Source organism: Elephas maximus, chromosome 4, assembly GCF_024166365.1.
Source record: "Elephas maximus indicus isolate mEleMax1 chromosome 4, mEleMax1 primary haplotype, whole genome shotgun sequence".
Lineage (NCBI taxonomy): Eukaryota > Metazoa > Chordata > Mammalia > Proboscidea > Elephantidae > Elephas > Elephas maximus.
This window is the reverse complement of record NC_064822.1, coordinates 157,718,865-157,737,371: the sequence shown is the minus strand read 5'-3', so window position 1 is coordinate 157,737,371 and position 18,507 is coordinate 157,718,865. Positions and strand designations below refer to the sequence as shown.

Genomic DNA, 18,507 nt, shown 5'->3' with positions numbered 1-18,507 from the left:
TCCACAAAGATTACAGGCAAGAAACCCTGCAGAGCAGGTCTACTCTGTAACACGTGGGGTCACCATGAGTTGGAATCTACTTGATGGCAGTGTTCTTAAAAAATTTTTTTTAAAGCCTCAGCACTTCTATCTCATAGGATTGTGGGGAGGAATAAATAAAACAATACAACGAAGAAGCTCAAAATAGTGCTTGTGAGTGCTGGATGGACACTGACTACAAACTTCCTGTTTAGTTATTTTTGTCTTTCAATAAAGTGTTACAATATACAAATTAATGTACGGCAAGACAGTAACCATTGCAGCTTCATATCATTGTGTAAATTACTTTCAAAATTATACACAGATTATTACTAACACTGTGCAATATTTAATAGAATAATGCTCCTCAATATTGAAAATTTCCAGGTACTAAGCTTTATTCAAATCAAATTGACTTAATTCTTATGCATCAGTATTTTACCTTTAGAACATTTTACAACCACAGGTAAATTTTGTTTTCTAGTCAAACCTCTCAAAAATAGAACTTTTTCTGCATGAAAAAAGAAACTTCCTAAATTAACTGTTGCTCAAGTAAGCAATTTACTACACCAAGGAAAGATCTGGCAAACATCTCATTTCTTTAGAGCTTTTACAAGTAAATCCACTTCTACCAAACTTAGTAGTTGAAAAATCTCCAACAGTAGAAACAGACAATAAAATAAAATAAAAATATAATAAAATGAAGTGAAATAAAAATAGACTGTTGGTACAGTTACTCAAGTCAACTTCCTAATCAGGCAGAAATTACTATGCAGGCTTGAAAAATGACTTGGTCTTTCCAAATGTCTTAGGCTTGAAAAATAACTGTCTTTCCAAGTGTCTTCAACTTTACAAGCAAAAGCAGAAGTTTCAAGAGATTCCTTTATTTGATTCTACCTCACAGTATTTTAAATGCAGCAAGATTGTAAAAAGGGACAAAAATGTTTATTTACTTAATACCTCTGAGACAGAACCTCCACAATGCTGTATTCTTTGCTTGGCTCCCTGCCAAACAGTGTTGTATTGTAAAATTGTTTCTTTTGTTGGGCTCCCCACTTCAGCTTTGCATTCAAATAGGGCTTTTGCTTGGAGGTTATATGTAAACTCCATTGCACCTGAATAGTATGATTAAGAATGTTGCTGACATAACTTGTATGAACTCTCTATTTGTAAACCCCTTTGAAAGCAACCTGCCTGCCCATCCTTGGAGAACAGTCTTGGCAGTAGTAAGTACCCATTGACTCCATTTCCTTGTACAATGAAATAAAGCTGCCTTTTTGTTCTCCCACCTTGGTCTCTCATTTATTGGCCAACATGAGTCATGCTGAGTAAGAAGGTGGGGTTTCTATGCCATAATACTTCTGACTTTTCAGCTTAAAATTACTCCTGATTTTCTACTAATTTGGTTATGTGCAATTTTAGAATTTTTCTTTAGTATCTAAAAAGATTTAAAGATGATTTTTGTCACTTATTTCTTCTCATAAAACTAAATTATTTATTATAATTTAATTTATAATAAATTACACTATTATAATTTGTAATTCATTATATTATTATAATATAATTATAGGTTTAAATCTCATATGCCATCTTATAATTCAGTAACTATGTACCTACTATCATCTATTGAATGAACTAAATGGCCAATCTGGATTTCAAATAAACTGAGCAAGCTCGAAGACCACACCATGGCTGACAACCTGGGGAGAAGGGCCTGGAGAAAAGGGTGAACAGGGGAACTGTATACTCCAAAAGTTGTTCTTTAATTTTTATTCCATGTTAACTTGTTTGTTTTTTAAGTCATCTAAAGGTCTATTTTATGCATTAGCTAAAATCAAATAAAATATATTTTTGGATTCCATTTTTAGCCAAATAACTTGTAACAAGCATCGGCCTAATAAAATAAGCATCATGCTTTTTAAATTGTACCAAGTGTTATTTTTTATGTAATCCTCCATTTTTTTTAAGGCTTTTTTTTTTTTTTAAGGAGTTATATTTCTTTCGATACCTCTAGGAGTTATGACATAAATAAGAGATGATTGTTCTGAGTTATTATGTAGGTTTTTTTGTCCTTAACTAAGAAAACAGTTTTCTTAGTACAGATGAAGCTAGACCTAAAGCTAGAGACAGACACAGAAAGAGACAGAGACTTCCCCCCAGGATATATTTTTATAAAATTATCATTTAACTATTGTTAAAAATAATCAAAACTCAAAGAAATTGAAGCAAGATATATTCTGAGTAGTTATTCTATATGCATATAGGCAGACCATTCTGATTAAAAGAAAAAAAAGCAAATAGCTTGAAGTAGGCTGCTTACCATGAGACTTATAAGGAGGAGAGAGAAGCATAGAAGATCAACCATTGGCTAATCTTCCTGTGATTGGTTCCCTGCCCTCCCCACCCCTTTACTGAGATCAGTTGACATCAGGTTACTTCTGATCTGGCTGCTAATAATTTGGCCCTCCACCAACCTTCAGCCATGAGACTTTCTGAGATTTCAATTAGGAGACGCTAGAGTCTTTTCGACTCCACCACAGTGGATTTGATTTGTTTCGGTTAGTCTTTTTTTTCAGGAAGCCCTCGTGGCTCAGTGATTAAAGCACTAGGCTGCTAACCAAAAGGTCTCTGCAGTTCAAACCCACCAGCAGCCGGTCCATGCAAGAAGATGTGGCAGTCTGCTTCTGTAAACATCACAGCCTTGGAAACCTGTGCCCTATGGGGCAGTTCTGCTCTGTCCTATAAGGTTAGTATGAGTCAGAATTGACGGCACACCAACGGACTTAGAGGGTTTTTCATTAAATCAGGAGGTGATGGTTTGTTGACTATCCTTTTCTAGCAGAATAAGACAAATTTATATTGGTGTAGCTTTTGTAATTTGGGTCAAGATTTTTATGGCAAATGTTTGATTTTGTGGAGATGAAAAACCTTAAAGTCAAAGTAAGATGTCTGTTATTAATTATCCTCTTCAACACTATTAACTGAAATACTTCAGCATCTATTATTCTTCCCTTATACTACCTCTTCCATGCTGACAAGACATTTTCAGTTTTAAAATTTTCACAAAGGACCATTTATTTGAGCCTTGGATGCAATTCAGTACCTAAAAATTTCAGACTATTCCAAGCAACTCATTGGTTGAGGCAATATACCATTTGAACTAGATGGCCTCTGGAACCTCTTCCACCACTGCGTTTCTATCTTTGCTTTGGAGGCTGAAAAACTTGAATTTTTTGTCAGCACGCTGAAAGTAAATTCTTCTCTTGGCAGACATATCATCCAAGCTTACAGAGACAGAGATAACATTTTATTAATTTACAATGGGCAATAAAACTTCCCTGTGGATTGTTATGCTTGCATCAACAGGACTAGTGCATGGCCTCTTGAAAGGCAAAACTACGTGGGTATTTAGAACTAGAGGAAGTAGATGAATAATGCAAATTGGGGACAAGCTTGTCATGTAGCCTGGAGCGTTTTGAGTCTGTGAGTCAAGATAGCTTATCTTCTGGATGGAAACTGTCAACTTCTGACTTTGGGGGTTTCCCTTTCCTGTTCTTTGGGATAACCATTCCTCTTCTGATAATACAATGGTGAGTAGGACCTTGTCAGAGGTTTGGCAGTCGAATAGAGGAGGCAATCAACAGTCTATCACAGGGTTGAATACAAAATGTAGGTACACGTAGGCTGTGTAACTTAGTTTTGCGGGGGTAGTGAGACTTGGGGATGAGTAGGAATTAGATAGGCAAGGGGAGGTTTGGTGTGAGGAACATTCTAGGCATACAGAATAGTATATGAAATGGAAGACACTGTGATAAGGTCAGAAAACTGCAATAGTTCAGTATGCCTCAAGTATACAGCGCAAAGAAAGTAATGCCAATAGATGAGGATACAGGGGTAGCTGGAGCAGGATAACCTGAAGGGCTCACAAACCACAATAAGGTTTTTTTTTTTCCCTCAAAACAATGGGGAGCTGGTGAGGAATTTTAAGCAGGGGAGTAATGATCAGACTGTGCTTTAGAAAAGGATTACTGTGGCTACAGTGTGGAGAATGAAGTGGGGGGATGCAAGACTGGAAACAGAGAGCCTAGTTGGTAACCCAGGTTAGAGTGGAGTGGCTCAAAAAATGGGGCAAAGTGAGGTAGAATTTGCAGGACTGAGTGATTAATTATATGTGGGAAGTAATAAAAAGGAACTGGTCAAGGATGACACTCAGATTTCTAGCTTGTGCGTGGTAATGCCAATCACTGATACAGGAATCCAGGAGCTCATGGAGAAGGAGTGGAGGGTGGGCAGGAGAAGGAAATGGTGAGTTCAGTTTAGAGTATAAACATTTCAAATTGAGCCTGAGGATTCTGTAGGATATACAATTGGAGTTGTTCAATAGGCATTGGATATTGGGTTCATATTCAGAAGAGAGATCAGGGCTAGGGATTTGGGAATCACCAGCAAATATTTTATGTGGAATGGAAACCACAGGAGTGACAGTGACTGCTAACCCATTAAGAATGTATAGGACAGGTAATAATAGTCCTGTAGCCATAAGCCTGGATGCAGTCCGCTTTGCTTAGCCAAAATTATTAATATCAACAAACAATAATTCTACTCGCTCTTCTGGTGGGTTCTGGCAAAGTTCTTCCAAAGTTGAGTAGTTCTAGTTATATAACTGGAAGCTCCATGAAGGCAGCAGTTTGTGTTGTATTTAAACACAACTTCATTATTTAAACAAATAAAACAGTTACCATTGAGTTGATTCAAATTCCTGGTGACCTCAGGTTTTCAGATTAGAACTGTGCTTCTCCATAGGGTTTTCAATGGCTGTGATCTTTTTGGAGCAGACTCCCAGGGTCTTCTTCCAAGGTGCCTCTGGGTGGATTCAAACTGCCAAGCCCTCGGTCAGTAGCCAAGCACTTAACCATTTTTACCACCCAGGGACTCCTCTCTTTTATTATGGTTGTTAGGTGCCGTTGAGTCGGTTATTACAGTACTGTAAATATTGTTGCCTGCCTTATGCCAGCCAGCAGTCCTGCTGCTGCCCCTAATGGATTACAGCTGGAGAAGTTACAGGGTCGCGTCATGGATAGAAACTGCTGCCTTGAATTTGACATTGGGAACTTTTCCACACAACGAATCATAAAATGTGGGGCAAAGAAGTAGAAGAGATCTGATACTCTTTATTCAACTAGGCACCATGACCTTGGACATCTACTGATATTTTATATGCTAAGAGCAAGATGAACTAAAATTGTGAGTGTTAGGGCACAGTAATAATATTTACATTTACAAAAAATTATTTAGGAAAGGAAGAGAGAAATAGATTTTATATTGTTATAAATTCTGTAACTCTTCATGTTCACAATGAGGAGCTGATTAAAATTTTAATTGCATGTGATTTTCCTAACAACTTTTTGAAAGGCATATTAAAACTAACAGTCACATAATAAAAGATTTTACTTGTTTTTGTTAAATAGCTGTATGCTGGCCTCAGAAGTCACAGAGCATCACTTACACTACATTCTGTTAAAGAGGTATGAGTCATTAAGCCCAGCCCACATTCTGTTGGTGTTGTTAGGTGCCGGAGAGTAGCTTCTGACTCATAACAACCCTGTGTACAACAGAATGAAACACTGCCAGCTCCTGTGCTATCCTCACAATCATTATGCTTAAGCCCATTGTTGCAGCTACTGTTTCAATCCATCTCACTGAGGGCCTTCCTCCTTTGCACTGACCCTCTATTTTACAAAGCATGAGGTCATTCTCCAGTGACTGATCCCTCCGATAATGTGTCCAAAGTATGAGACATACTTTCGTCATCCTTGCTTCTAAGGAGCATACTGGCTGCATTTCTTCCCAGACAGACTTGTTCTAATTACATCTGATTACATCTATTTAAATAGCCCCCACCTTTAAAAAATCTCTTTAGTTACATTATCTTTACCTTGATTTTTTTACCCTGATGGGTCCGTGGCTAGCGCCCCCCTTTCTTTCAGAAAAAAAACCTTGCTCTGAAAACCGCTATGTTAAACAGATAAAAGACAAGCTACTGTAGCTGATAAAAGGGTGAATAATGTAAGGTCTCAAGTGCTTGGTTTTCTCCCTTGACTGAGGTGGCTTGGTTGACATACTTTGTTAGCCACTGGACTAAGCAAATCCAAGGGAAACTCTGTCCCTGTCCAATGCTGGGATGGTATCTCTACACGGAACTCTTTAAATAACATCACCTGCCCACACAAAAACATTTCAGAAGCATGTAAGAACACAGATTCAGATATTAGCCCCTTTTCTAGAACTCACCCGCACTACCGTTTGTAGTTCTCCATGTACTGTATTATATTTGGTGACTTTAGCTTGGGAGTCCACTGGCTGGTCTGGGTTAGAGGATTGACAAGAATAATATCTTGGATTTGATTTAAGATCGATTTCACTTTGGTTTACTACTGAATAAGCCAACAGGCAAGGTAAAGGATATTTACAAAACCAAAGATACAGGTGAGTTAGTTTCTCTACTTCTATTCCTGTTCCTGAAATTTGTGGTCTTAGAAAGTCCATGCAAAATGAGAAATCTACCAGGTTGGAAAGTACCAAACCATGAACTTCCTGCCTATTATTGGAGGAGACATATTGATACTTAAAGTTCACTGTTATCAGAGGTGAGAATTTTTGTCATGCCAACTCTACATTATTCAGTGGTCTATTTTGTACTCCACTGAGTTGAGGTATAAGTGCAATAGGCTTGGCCATGGCTTATCATTAAGGGCATTGTTTTTTATTAGGTCTAAAATGAAACTATTATTTTGAATGACCGCCCTAACAGGGAACACAACAGAGAGTCCCTGACGGAGCAGGAGAAAAGTGGGGTGCAGAACTCAAATTCTAGAAAAAAGACCAGAATTAATGGTTTGACTGAGACCGGAAGGACCCCAGAGGACATGGCCCCTGGACTCTGTTAGCCTAGAATTGAAACTATTCCTGAAGTCAACTCTTCAGACAACGATTAGACTGGACCGTAAGACGAAGAATGATAGCTATGAAGATAGTTCTTAGCTCAAGCAGATACATGAGACTAACTTGACAGCTCCCGTCCAGAGGCAAGACGACAAGGCAAAAAGGGACAGGAGCTGGTTAAATGGACACCGGAAATCCGGGGTGGGAAGGAGGAGTGTGCTGTCACACTGTAGGGAAAGCAACTAGGGTCCCATACCAATGTGTGTATAAATTTTTATATGAGAAAGTAACTTGAACTATAAACTTTCACTTAAAGCACAACGACGATGACAACAAAAAAAAATATAACTATTATTTTGGATCTTTCCTAGTCCTGACTCCAAAGAAATTCAATGATACCTGATGCTTTTCTTGAGGTTACTCAAGTCAACTAATTGTTGTCCTTGCATCGATTCTGACTCAGGATGACTCCATGTGTACAGAGTGTGGAGGAAATCAATAGGGCTACTGGAAAATTCATGCATCTCCCCATTCCCTTAAAGGCCTCCCCTTTGCCTCCCTCCCTCCCTACTCTGCTCCTAAAGGCTGAAAGAAGCACAGACTGATACTAGGTTACACTTAGTTGGTTGAATGAGGCTAATATAATATGTTAAAAGTGAACAATTCAGTTAAAAAATAAAAAAAGCTACTTGGTGCCAAATAGCTGGTTAGTGGTCTTGTGTATATTCCTTAGAATTCAGAAACTGTTTTGGCCTTAGTTATACTGATATGGAACGCATAAACAGCGATATCCTAGGCATTAGTGAGCTGAAATGGACTGGCACTGGCCATTTTCAATCAGACAATCATATAGTCTACTACTCCGGGGATGACAACTTGAAGAGGATTGGTGTTGCATTCATCGTCAAAAAGAACATTTCAAAATTTATCCTGAAGTACAATGCTGTCAGTGATAGGATAATATCCATACGCCTATAAGGAAGGCTAGTTAATATAACTATTATTCAAATTTACGCACCAACCACTAAGGCCAAAGATGAAGAAACTGAAGATTTTTATCAGCTTCTGCAGTCTGAAATTGATCAAACATGCAATCAGATGCACTGATAATTACTGGTGATTGGAATGCAAAAGTTAGGAATAAAGAAGGATCGGTAGTTGGAACATATGGCCTTGGTGATAGAAACAATGCTGGAAATCGAATTATGGAACTTTGCAAGACCAACGACTTCTTCATTGCAAAAACCTTTTTTTACCAACATAAATGGAGACTTGCCAGATGGAATACACAGGAATCATCAAATCGACTACATCTGTGGAAAGAGACGATGGAAAAGCAAAATATCAACAGTGGGAACAAGGCCAGGGGCCGACTGTGGAACGGACCATCAATTCCTAATATGCAAGTTCAAGTTGAAACTGAAGAAAATCAGAGCAAGCCCACAAGAGCCAAAATACGACCTTGAGTATATCCCACCTGAATTTAGAGACCCTCAAGAATAGATTTCACACGTTAAGCACTACTAACTGAAGATCAGAGGAGTTGTGGAATGACATCAGGGACATCATACTTGAAGAAAGCAAGAGGTCATTGAAAAGACAGGAAAGAAAGAAAAGACCACGACGGATGTCAGAGGAGACTCTGAAACTTGCTCTCAAACACTGAGCAGCTAAAGCAAAAGGAAGAAATGATGAAGTAAAAGAACTGAACAGAAGATTTCAAACGGTGGCTCGAGAAGGCAAAGTGTTATTAATGACATGTGCAAGGAGTTGGAGATAGAAAACCAAAATGGAAGAATATGCTTGGTGTTTCTCAAGCTGAAAAAACCGAAGAAAAAATTCAAGCCTCCAGTTGCTGTAGTGGAGAAATCTATGGGGAAAAATATTAAATGACACTGGAAGCATCCAAAGAAGATGAAACAATACAAAGTCACTATACCAAAAAGAATTAGTCGATGTCCACCCATTTCAAGAGGTAGCATATGATTGGGAACCAATGGTACTGAAGGAAAAAGTCCAAGTTGCACTGAAGGCACTGGTGAACGACAAGTTTCCAGGAATTGATGGAATATGAATTCAGATGTTTCAACAAATGGATGCGGCGCTAGAAGTGCTCACTTGTCTATGCGAAGAAATTTAGAAGACAGCTACCCTGCCAACTGACTGGAAGAGATCCATATTTATGCCTATTTCCATATTTATGTCTAACTGAATGCAGAAATTATGGAACAACATCATTAATATCACGCACAAGTAAAATATTTCTGAAGATCTTTCAAAGGTGGCTGCAGCAGTGTATCAACAGGGAACTCCCAGAAATTCAGGCCAGATTAAGAAAATGATGTGGAACCAGGGATATCGTTGCTGGTACCAGAGGGATCCTGGCTGAAATCAGAGTGTACCAGAAGGATGTCTACCTGCATTTTATTGACTATGTAAAGGCATTTGACTGTGTGGATCATAACAAATTATGGATAACATTGCGAAGGCGTTCCAGAACCCTTAATTGTCCTCATGAGGTACCTGTACGTAGATAACAGGCAACCGTTCAGACAAAACAAGGGGATAATGAGCGGTTTAAAGTCAGGACAGGTGTGTGTCAGGGTTGTATCCTTTCACCATACCTGTTCAATCTGTAGAAACCCTGGTGGCGTAGTTTTTAAGTGCTACGGCTGCTAACCAGGAGTTTGGCAGCTCAAATAGGCCAGGTGCTCCTTGGAAACTCTATGGGGCAGTTCTACTCTGCCCTATAGGGTCGCTATGAGTTGGAAATCCACTCGACGGCAATGGGTTTGGTTTTTTTGGTTTATTCAATCTGTATGCTGAGCAAATAATCTGAGACTCTGGACTGTATGAAGAAGAACGGGGCATCAGGATTGGAGGAAGACTCATTAATAACCCGCAATATGAAGATGACACAACCTTGCTTGCTGAAAGTGAAGAGGACTTGAAGCACTTACTGATGAAGACCAAAACCAGAGCCTTCAGTATAGATTACACTTCAACATAAAGAAAACAAAAATCCTCACAACTGGACCAAAAAGCTACATCATGATAAACGGACAAAAGGTTGAAGCTGTCAAGGATTTCATTTTACTTGAATCCACAATCAGCACCCATGGAAGCAGCAGTCAAGAAATCAAAAGACACATTCCATTGGGCTAATTTGCTGCAAAGAACCTCTTTAAAGTATCAAAAAGCAAAGTTGTCACCTTGAAGATCAAGGTGTGCCTGACCTAAACCATGGGATTTTCAATCATGTCATATGCATGTGAAAGCTGCATGGTGAATAAGGAAGACTGAAGAAGAACCGACGCCTTTGAATTGTGGTGTTGATGAAGAATATTGAATATACCATGGGCTGCCAAAAGAACAAACAAATTTGTCTTGGAACAAGTACAACCAGAATGCTCCTTAGAAGCAAGGATGGTGATACTGCATCTTACATACTTTGGATATGTTGTCAGGAGGGAATCAGTCCCTGGAGAAGGACATCATGCTTGATAAAGTACATGCATTTTTTTTTAGAGAGAGAAAAAGGAGAAAAGTGTAACAGGACTTCCGGACAATGCTGACTGCCTATTTGAGGTCTCTGGCTATTAATGTAAAATGAACCCAATAACCCTAGTTATGTATGTGTATCTCTATGCTCCTGTGTAGTACAGAGTAGGTGGATAGTTGGGTTTAACGAGGATTCAGGATCTGCTAGATGAATGCCATGGAGGAGAGAGGTGAAGAAGTGAAGCTATTTGCAAGAGCAGGTGGCGGGGGCTATAATGTTTGAACATAGATGTTCAGCTGGGTTTTGATGGAAGTGAGGACACTAGGAAAAATGGCTGGTAGTAAGAGAGTGAGAGGTGTTAATGGACTGGAAGTCTTGATGGGGCCAAAGAATTGCTGGTGTGGGAATATTCAGGTAAGGAGCTGAATGGATAAGAATTAGTGGTCAGATAGGGTAAGCAGAACTGCTATGTGTGGGAACTGCATGATTAGTGAAGGGTATTCTTAGGTGATTATGTCTCCCTGTTTATTTTCTTTCAGAGTAATTAAGTTCTCTAGTGTATTATTCCAATGATGGCGTTACCATAAAATGCAGGGGAAAATGCACAGTTTTTTGAATAATCCATCTAGTAAACAGTAAATGAGAGCCTATTGTATTTGTTAAAAGATTCCACAAGAGAATTCCAGAAAAGAGAAAGCCTTGCCATACGATGCTAATAAGCAATTTTAAACTAATTCTTTGAAAAATAAACGATAAAGTGAAATAAATGTCAATTTTATCACTCTATATTGCTGTCACATAGTGGAATGTATGTTTCCCATATTGCCTGAAAATAAAACGCCTTCGGAAAGATGGAAAAGTGTGTGCTTTGCTTTGTTTGCCTGGATATATTTAAGTGCATTATTACCAATAGTGATTAATAACATATTAGTTGTAGGGATGGCTGTTCTGATGCAACACACACACACACACACACACAGTCAAAAGCAGAATGGGGTAGAAACAACGTATTGCATTATATAATGCTTTACACTTTATAAAACATTTCACATTCATTAACTCATTAGAAAGTAATAATCTGTTGCATTTGCTCAAGAGATCTGGAAGTACTTTCCAATGAGCACTCCATTCATTGCTAAACTGTATTCAAAGTTTTTTTTTGGTAACAAGGCTAGTAGTTGCAGTATTTCCTCTCCTCTCCTTTTTAAGCACTATTAAAAGCTTCTCTCTTTCTTCCAGCCTCTTGCCTCTAATAAAATGGTAAGGCCCATGAGCTGTGATTTTCGAGTTTAAATAATGACATCGTGCCTGGAAGTCAGTTCCAAGTCCACAATCTTGTTTTGGCAGGCTATTTATGTATGACCTCATTATTTTTCTTAATCTGTATAACAGAAGGGATTAAAGATGACTTACTTCAATAAATCTATTATCAGAATAGGTTCTAAATTCCTTACCCGAATGGGCCGAGCATAGGCTTTGTTAGGAGAAAGCACATGAACGACATCAGCTCATTAAATATCGTTGCTATGATCTAAAGGGCTCAAACATAGCCACACGGTGAGGATGGCAAAGGACCTGACAGTGTTTCGTTCTGTTGTACCTATGAGCTGCAAGCGACATGAGGGCACCTAACAATGACCCAAAAAGAACCAACTGCAAACTTCTCTCGCCTGCTCAAATTCCTGCTGCTTCCTGCCCGCCCCCCTCACCTCCCCCGCCCCCTTTTTTTTCTTAGTTCTTTACTTTCCTAACGGCTGTCATTAGTTAGAGGCAGGAAGAGAGTAGGGAGGGGAAGCTAGGAGTTGGAAAAAGGAGGAAATCCAACAGACCAGTTAAGCATGTCTGCGACTCTCCTGCTTCTACCCAGGGGCTCAGAGGTCGACTCAGCATTTCTAGCAGAAATGACGCTCCAGCTGAGGCTCGGATGCCCTGTCCAGAGCCAAGGCGGTCACGGAAAGGGCCACACTGACGAATTTTATGTTTCAAGTCGAGGGGCGGCGGCGCGTTTCAGCCCGGGAGCCCCCTCCTCCAGTCCTGGTCAGTGACACCCCTAGACCAGGCCCTCAGAATTCCCAACCCGCCCCTCAGCGGTCACGCGGCCGGCGCGCGAGTGTGCGCTTGCTTGGCAGCCCCGGCGTCCGCCCTGCCCACCGGAAGGAGCGGCAGCGCCAGCGTCCTGCCACCTGTCCGTCACGCGGCCGCCCAGACTGCCGCTGCTTCCGATTGGTCGCAGGCCTGGGCCAGCCCCCTTCCAGCCCTGCCCCCCACAGATGGACAGGCCGGGGGGGCGGGCTGGCGTCAGCCCCGCCCATCGGCGGCCGCGGGCGGCCCGCCCAGCTGTCAGTTACGGGGGCGGCCCGGCGGGCGGGGAAGGCGCTCGCTGCCTCCCTTCTCGCTTGCTTGCTCGCTCACGCGCGCTCCTTCTCGCCGCCTGTGGCGAAGTCGGGGCCGCCCTAGCGGCCACCACCACCTCCTCCCCCGGCCTCTTTCCCCGGTCCCTTGTGGGCGCAGTCCCTCGCGCCCGCTCACCCCCGAGCCGTGAGTGACACCGCGTGAGGGCCGGTGGGTCCGGAGAGTCACCGCGGCGGCGCCGGGTGGTGTTTAAACCATGTTCAGGAGGATTTTGCAGAGGGTAAGAGTGAAACCGTCTTTCCGGCGGCGCGTGAACCAGGACAGCCCGAGCCCGTGGTGGCGGGCCGTCGGTGTGTTTGCCTGAGGGCGCCGCCGCCGAGCTGAGGAGCCGAGTCGGCGGCGCGGGCACCCTCCTGGGCGCGGGCTCTTTCCTTCTCTAGGCCCCGCAGCCCGGGAGGCGGTCAGGCCTGGGTCGTCAGCCCCGGGACGGGCAGTGGGAGCGGGGAGGGCGGGTGGGGCGGTGGCGGGGCGGCAGGCCGGAGCCCCGGGCCAGGCACCGAGCCGCCGCACCCCGCGCGCCCAGGCCCGGCTGCAGCGCGGGTCTGTCACCGAGAGCGGGCTGGCGAGCTGGGTGGAGGGTGTGGTGCAAGCGCGTTCTTCCCCTGATCCTGGAACGGGAATGAAAATGGAGTTAGCGCTTGTGGGACCGGCCGGCCAGCAGCCAGCCCGGCAGGCGAATGGTTGTGGGCGATGGTGGGAAGCCTAGCTGTGCCCCCAGGCTCCCCGCCCACCGCGGCCCCCAACTTTAGGCGACCCACACCTGTCATACACGGCTTAGGTTTCTTATCTGGACAATGTACGAGGGTAATGTGGTGAAACCCGGTTTAGCGTGGGCCCAGTGGTGTTACTTACAGTGGCAAAGTCAGCTGAGAAGGAAGATGTTACTCACTGTTGGAAACTTTTTTTTAAATTAAAAATGTGTTTCCCTCTGTAAGCCCGATACCTTATTTTAGCAATCCTAGAATAAATCCACAGTAAGTTTCGTCAAATACACTTAAACTCCTTCAATTTCTGCCAGTGCTCTCTATTTGAAATCTGGAAAAGTGTATGATATAAAGATTAGAGCATTGGAAAGCTGTAGGTGTATTGTTTGAGAATCGGTTCCTAGAATGACATAATTAAAATCTCTGTTCCTATAAGAGCTACTATACTCAAGTTTTTGTTTTGGATAGCTTTTGTTTTTGATACAGTGGTAGCTCATAAGAACATGTAAATGAAACGTAGTTAGCAAACCCATTATTTGATTACTGAGGCAATAGGATAACTAGTTCAAAGGACAGAAGAAATTAGTGAATTAGTAGTATTCAGCCAAAGAATATACCAGAGAGAGTTGTCATCCCATATATAAAACAGGAGTGTTGTTGTTTCTGTATTTTTTTTCCTGCAGTGTTTGAGTCACATGAAACTTGGTGAAATATCAGGGGACAAAATGGTTAATTCTGTATCTGACACCCTGTATTGACATTGGATTACTTTTCGCAGTGGTTTTGTCATAGTTTTTGAAACCTTGATAAGCAGTGATTCTGGCAGTAGCAAGGGCATGCCCTTTACTGTCACCATCAGTTCCTGTGTTCAACAGCAGAGACCTCTGTGCGTGATTTACTTGCAGAACTTTGAGATCTTTCTTTTATCGGGTGTGGAGGAACTGATTACCTCGTGCCTCAGATTGTGTTTTTGTCATCGTTCCCCAAGTGAAAATTAATTTGTCTACGGTGTTATTTAAAGTTTATAAATAAAAGTGTTTATTGACGTAAGAGTGGCTTGTGGAAGTTACAGATTACTTTTCAGAGATATGGGATTTTTTCTAGTACTCTTGGTTTAATGTTGTTAAGTATTAAGATTATTACATAAAGATCATTTTTAGTGTTGGTGTATGCACATCAACTGTTACAGAAGTTTCAGTTGAAACTGCAAAATTGGAATTGATTGCTGAGATATGATGTGGAATCATCATGTCTGAATAAGTCAGTTGATGGCTGAGTTTCTCAATCTCAGCAGTATTGACATTTGGGACCAGATAATTCTTTGTTGTGGGGGCTGTCCAATGCAGTGTGGGATGTTTAGTGGCATCCCTGGTCACATTATACATAGATGCCAGTAGCACTGTGTTCCCATGTTGTGACAACCAAAAATGTCTCTAGACTTTGCCAAATGTACCCTTGATTGAGAACCACTGTGTTAAATGTATGTACTCTTTTGCAGGAAAGCTTGAAATGTTTCTCACAGATAACTACTTAATTTTCTTTTACTGGGTGTACTTATATTGAGTATCTTAAATATGCCAACCATTATGCTTAGAGGCTGGGAAACAAAGTTTAGTAAGATATGGATCCTCTCTTTTGAATTCACAGCCTGGTAGGAGAGGCAGACGTTTAAAAGTAATTCAGGGTTATGTGATAGTAGAAGGAAGGGAGCCACCTTGCAGGAGGGTGTTGGGGCAACCAGGACAAGTTTCAGAGAGGAGGCATAGTTCCAGCTCTGAACAGGAAAGGGGAAATGCAAAGAAAGGCATAGAATCTCAAGAGAGGTCATAGGTGGGGGAAAATGAAAAATGAAGTATGATTTTGGTTTTGGAAGTGAGAGAAAAACTAAACACCAAACCTGTTGCCATTGAGTCAATTCGGACTCATGGTGACCCCTTTTGTTACAGAACAGAACTGTTCCATAAAGTTTTTTTGGCATTCCATGGCTCTGCTAGGTGAATTTGAACTGCCAACCTTGCTCAAACCTTTTGTGCCATCCAGGGACCTGCAGGAAGTGGGATAATGTGGAGAAACTGGTGGGAAATGAGACTGTAGAGGTAGCAAGACTCCAGATGAGAGGCCCATAGAGTCCTTACTGGGGAGTTCAGCTTTTACCTTGTAGATGGGTCACTGTTAATGCTCAGCATTTAATAGGAGCATTTGGTAACAGCCTTAAAGAAATACAGTGATTAGTATTACTAGTTTAGAACTAGGATATATATTTTATTAATCCTACAGATGGTGTTTACCAACAAGTATAACCTGAATCTTTAAATTATGTCACATGCTGACCATTTAATTTTACCTCATCCTGATAATCTTATTTCTTAGCAGAGGTATTAAAATATAAAATTAAAAGTATATTTACAGATTTAGAGATATGTTTGACATGATCTGCAAGCTTTGAAATTATTTTGGATTTCCTTGACATTCTGTTTTTAGATGACCTTTTTATTAACTATTGAATTTTCTTCTGAATATTATCCTCTGAACAGCATTTTTGAAAGAAGAAGCAATGTGCCTATAATCAATTGTAACTCAGAGTCTTTGAGCATCACCAATAAGGTCCCAGAGTACTTTACAGAAGATTTAGGCTTTTTTTAAATTGACTTATAAAAGGTATTTCTCTGAGGCTTGAAAGGACCTGAAAAAGATCAAAGTAACTTCAATATGTATGTATTTGTAAAAATGGTGACATGGCAGAGATATCAGACCTCTTCATCTAACTTCACAAGGGGAAAAGAGAGAGTCATTATAAGCATTAAAAGCCCAAAGCTGATTCCTGTGAGGTGGAGGTCAGATGTACCTCCTCCACCCTCTAACCTTTTTACCAATTCTGACAGCAGCTGTCCCCCTCAAGGCACTCTTTACGTCTTTGCCGGGTTTGATAATTTGTTGCATTTGTCACACAGAACTCACAGACCATACTCAGTTATGGGGTTTATTAGGAAAGTAGCATGTTACCGTTCAGAATCAGGGAAAACTCAGGATACAGTTCTTCCATCAAGACAGCCTCTTCTCAGCCATACCCATAGGCAGGCCCCTCTCTGGCCCTTGGCTTCTCAGCCCCTTGACCTAGCCTCTCCCCTGCTCTAGCAAGTGTTACAAAGCTCTTTAGCGCCGCCAATAAGTGCCCGGGGCACCGCGCTCCGTTAGCAAGCCTTGGCCCAAGACGCCCAGCCCCCTTGCTCTGTGGGTCAGTAAGCTTAGCTCCCCCAACAAGTGCCCAGAGGCACCCCACTCCACCAGGAAGCCTCCTGCCTGAAAGCGCTCAGCTCTCTGACTGCATGAGTCAGCACACCCTCCATAACCACCTTACTCCACGGGCTGGGAAGCTTACTGTGCTTTCTTGTGACCCACTGCTTCTTGCTGTCTTGTGCTGTTTCTAGTGTTACAGTTCTCTCTCTTTCTGGCTCATGGGTCTAGGAGGTTCTCAGCGCAGGGACCCCAAGTCCCGTCTCTTGTTTTTGGTGGTAGCGAGGTCCCCTTTTTCTGCTTCTGGCTTGTTTTAAATCTAGTGGGATGGGAATAGTAACCAACTGCCTCATTAGGGTTCCATATACCTTGTTTGTGTGGTCCCACGCCCGCAAGAGTGCCATGCACCTTATTTGCATTATTAGCAAGCTTTGCAATCCCCTTGGTGGTCCATAAGCACCTTATTTGTATAGTCCTGCCCGACTTATTTGATGGGGCTGTAAGACCATGGCGAGAAAGGCCATATAAAAGCGATCCATTGAGGTGTAATATTGAATGTTTTGCTTAATAGTCCTTTGAAGAGAAACATGAATTTAAAGTGCTTGATGGCAAGAAAGATGATTAGCATTTAGTTCCTTAGGCAGTTTGTACACTTTCTTGTCATTTCTTTCTTAGGGAATTTACTGTAATTTAACAGTGGTTTATTAGATTTTTTGTTACTTGTATATATGAATAGTATTGCTAAAGAAAATAAAATAGATTTAATTATTTCGGAATTGTGGAAATAGAAGGGCATTTTTTTACGGTCTTTGGGTCTTTTGCTATGATTTTTTAAAATGAAGTAGATAGAAACTGAGAGTTAAGTGATTTATCTAAGGCAACATAGTTAGGAAGATGTCACAATTGAGACTAGAGCCAAACTTCCCCAATTCCCAAATCGTTTCCATTTTTGGCACTATGCTACCCATCCTCTCCCACTGCCCTTACTCAACTGATAATCGTCAGCACTATGCTAGTCACTGTGGAAGACAGAGGAAAAATATGAGACCTAACTTCTGTCTCAAGGAACTTATATGGCTAAGTGTCCAAGTAAATGCTGTGGATAATGACAGCTGGAGTATTATAGAGGAGGAAGGATCAGAAGGGTCCTTTGTGAGTGGGGAACCTTCTTGGAGAAAATAGGCTTGCGGGTGGTTTCAAGAATGGGTTTGATTGAGAGAAGAAAAGTTAAGTTTTCTTCCAGGAAAGAGCAAAGACTCAGATGGGAATGATTTCATTCCTCCGTCCCACCCTCCTTCCTTTGCATATTGCCTTTTAACAAACAGATATTTAACAACACTCTTTGTGGGAGTAGAGTGGTAAGACACAATCCCTATCCTTAAGTAGCTTACTTAAGGGTAACTTTGAAAGATAGATTTTGAGAGTAACATTTAGAGATAAATGTCTATTTAGAACAGAGAGAAATTGAGATTGTGGAGATACTTGATTGTCTAGCTCAGTGCTGTCCAATGGAAATATGAGTCAGATATCTAATTTATAGTGTTTATGATTTGTATTAAGACGTTGATAGCATCAGCAGAAACGAAGGTGATGAATTTGGGCAAACTTTTGAACATAATGTTCCCCAAACATCTGTTTTGGGTCTACTGTGTGCTATGAACACAATGGTGAGTAGGATAGACTTGACCCCTCATG

General features: G+C 41.4%; 1 protein-coding gene and 1 long non-coding RNA gene across 14 annotated transcripts in view; one reads left to right on the top strand and one right to left on the bottom strand.

Annotated features, from left to right (window-relative positions):
• Nucleotides 1–12,540, bottom strand: part of LOC126075880 (uncharacterized) — a 91,132-nt gene extending 78,592 nt beyond the window's left edge. For both annotated transcript variants that reach the window (XR_007517310.1, XR_007517309.1), the window contains exon 1: nucleotides 12,292–12,540. This is a non-coding gene — a long non-coding RNA (uncharacterized LOC126075880). The remainder of the gene's footprint in view (nucleotides 1–12,291) is intronic.
• The window catches only part of EEA1 (early endosome antigen 1), a 345,249-nt gene that overhangs the window by 175,418 nt on the left and 151,324 nt on the right, over nucleotides 1–18,507 (top strand). For 2 of the 12 annotated variants that reach the window (XM_049884044.1, XM_049884042.1), the window contains exon 1: nucleotides 12,800–13,094. The exons of the other annotated variants lie outside the window; for them this stretch is intronic. In XM_049884044.1, coding sequence (XP_049740001.1) covers nucleotides 13,071–13,094 — 24 coding nt within the window. In that variant the 5' untranslated portion in view covers nucleotides 12,800–13,070. Of the gene's footprint in view, nucleotides 1–12,799; nucleotides 13,095–18,507 lie in introns of those variants that run through there. 12 annotated transcript variants of the gene reach the window in all.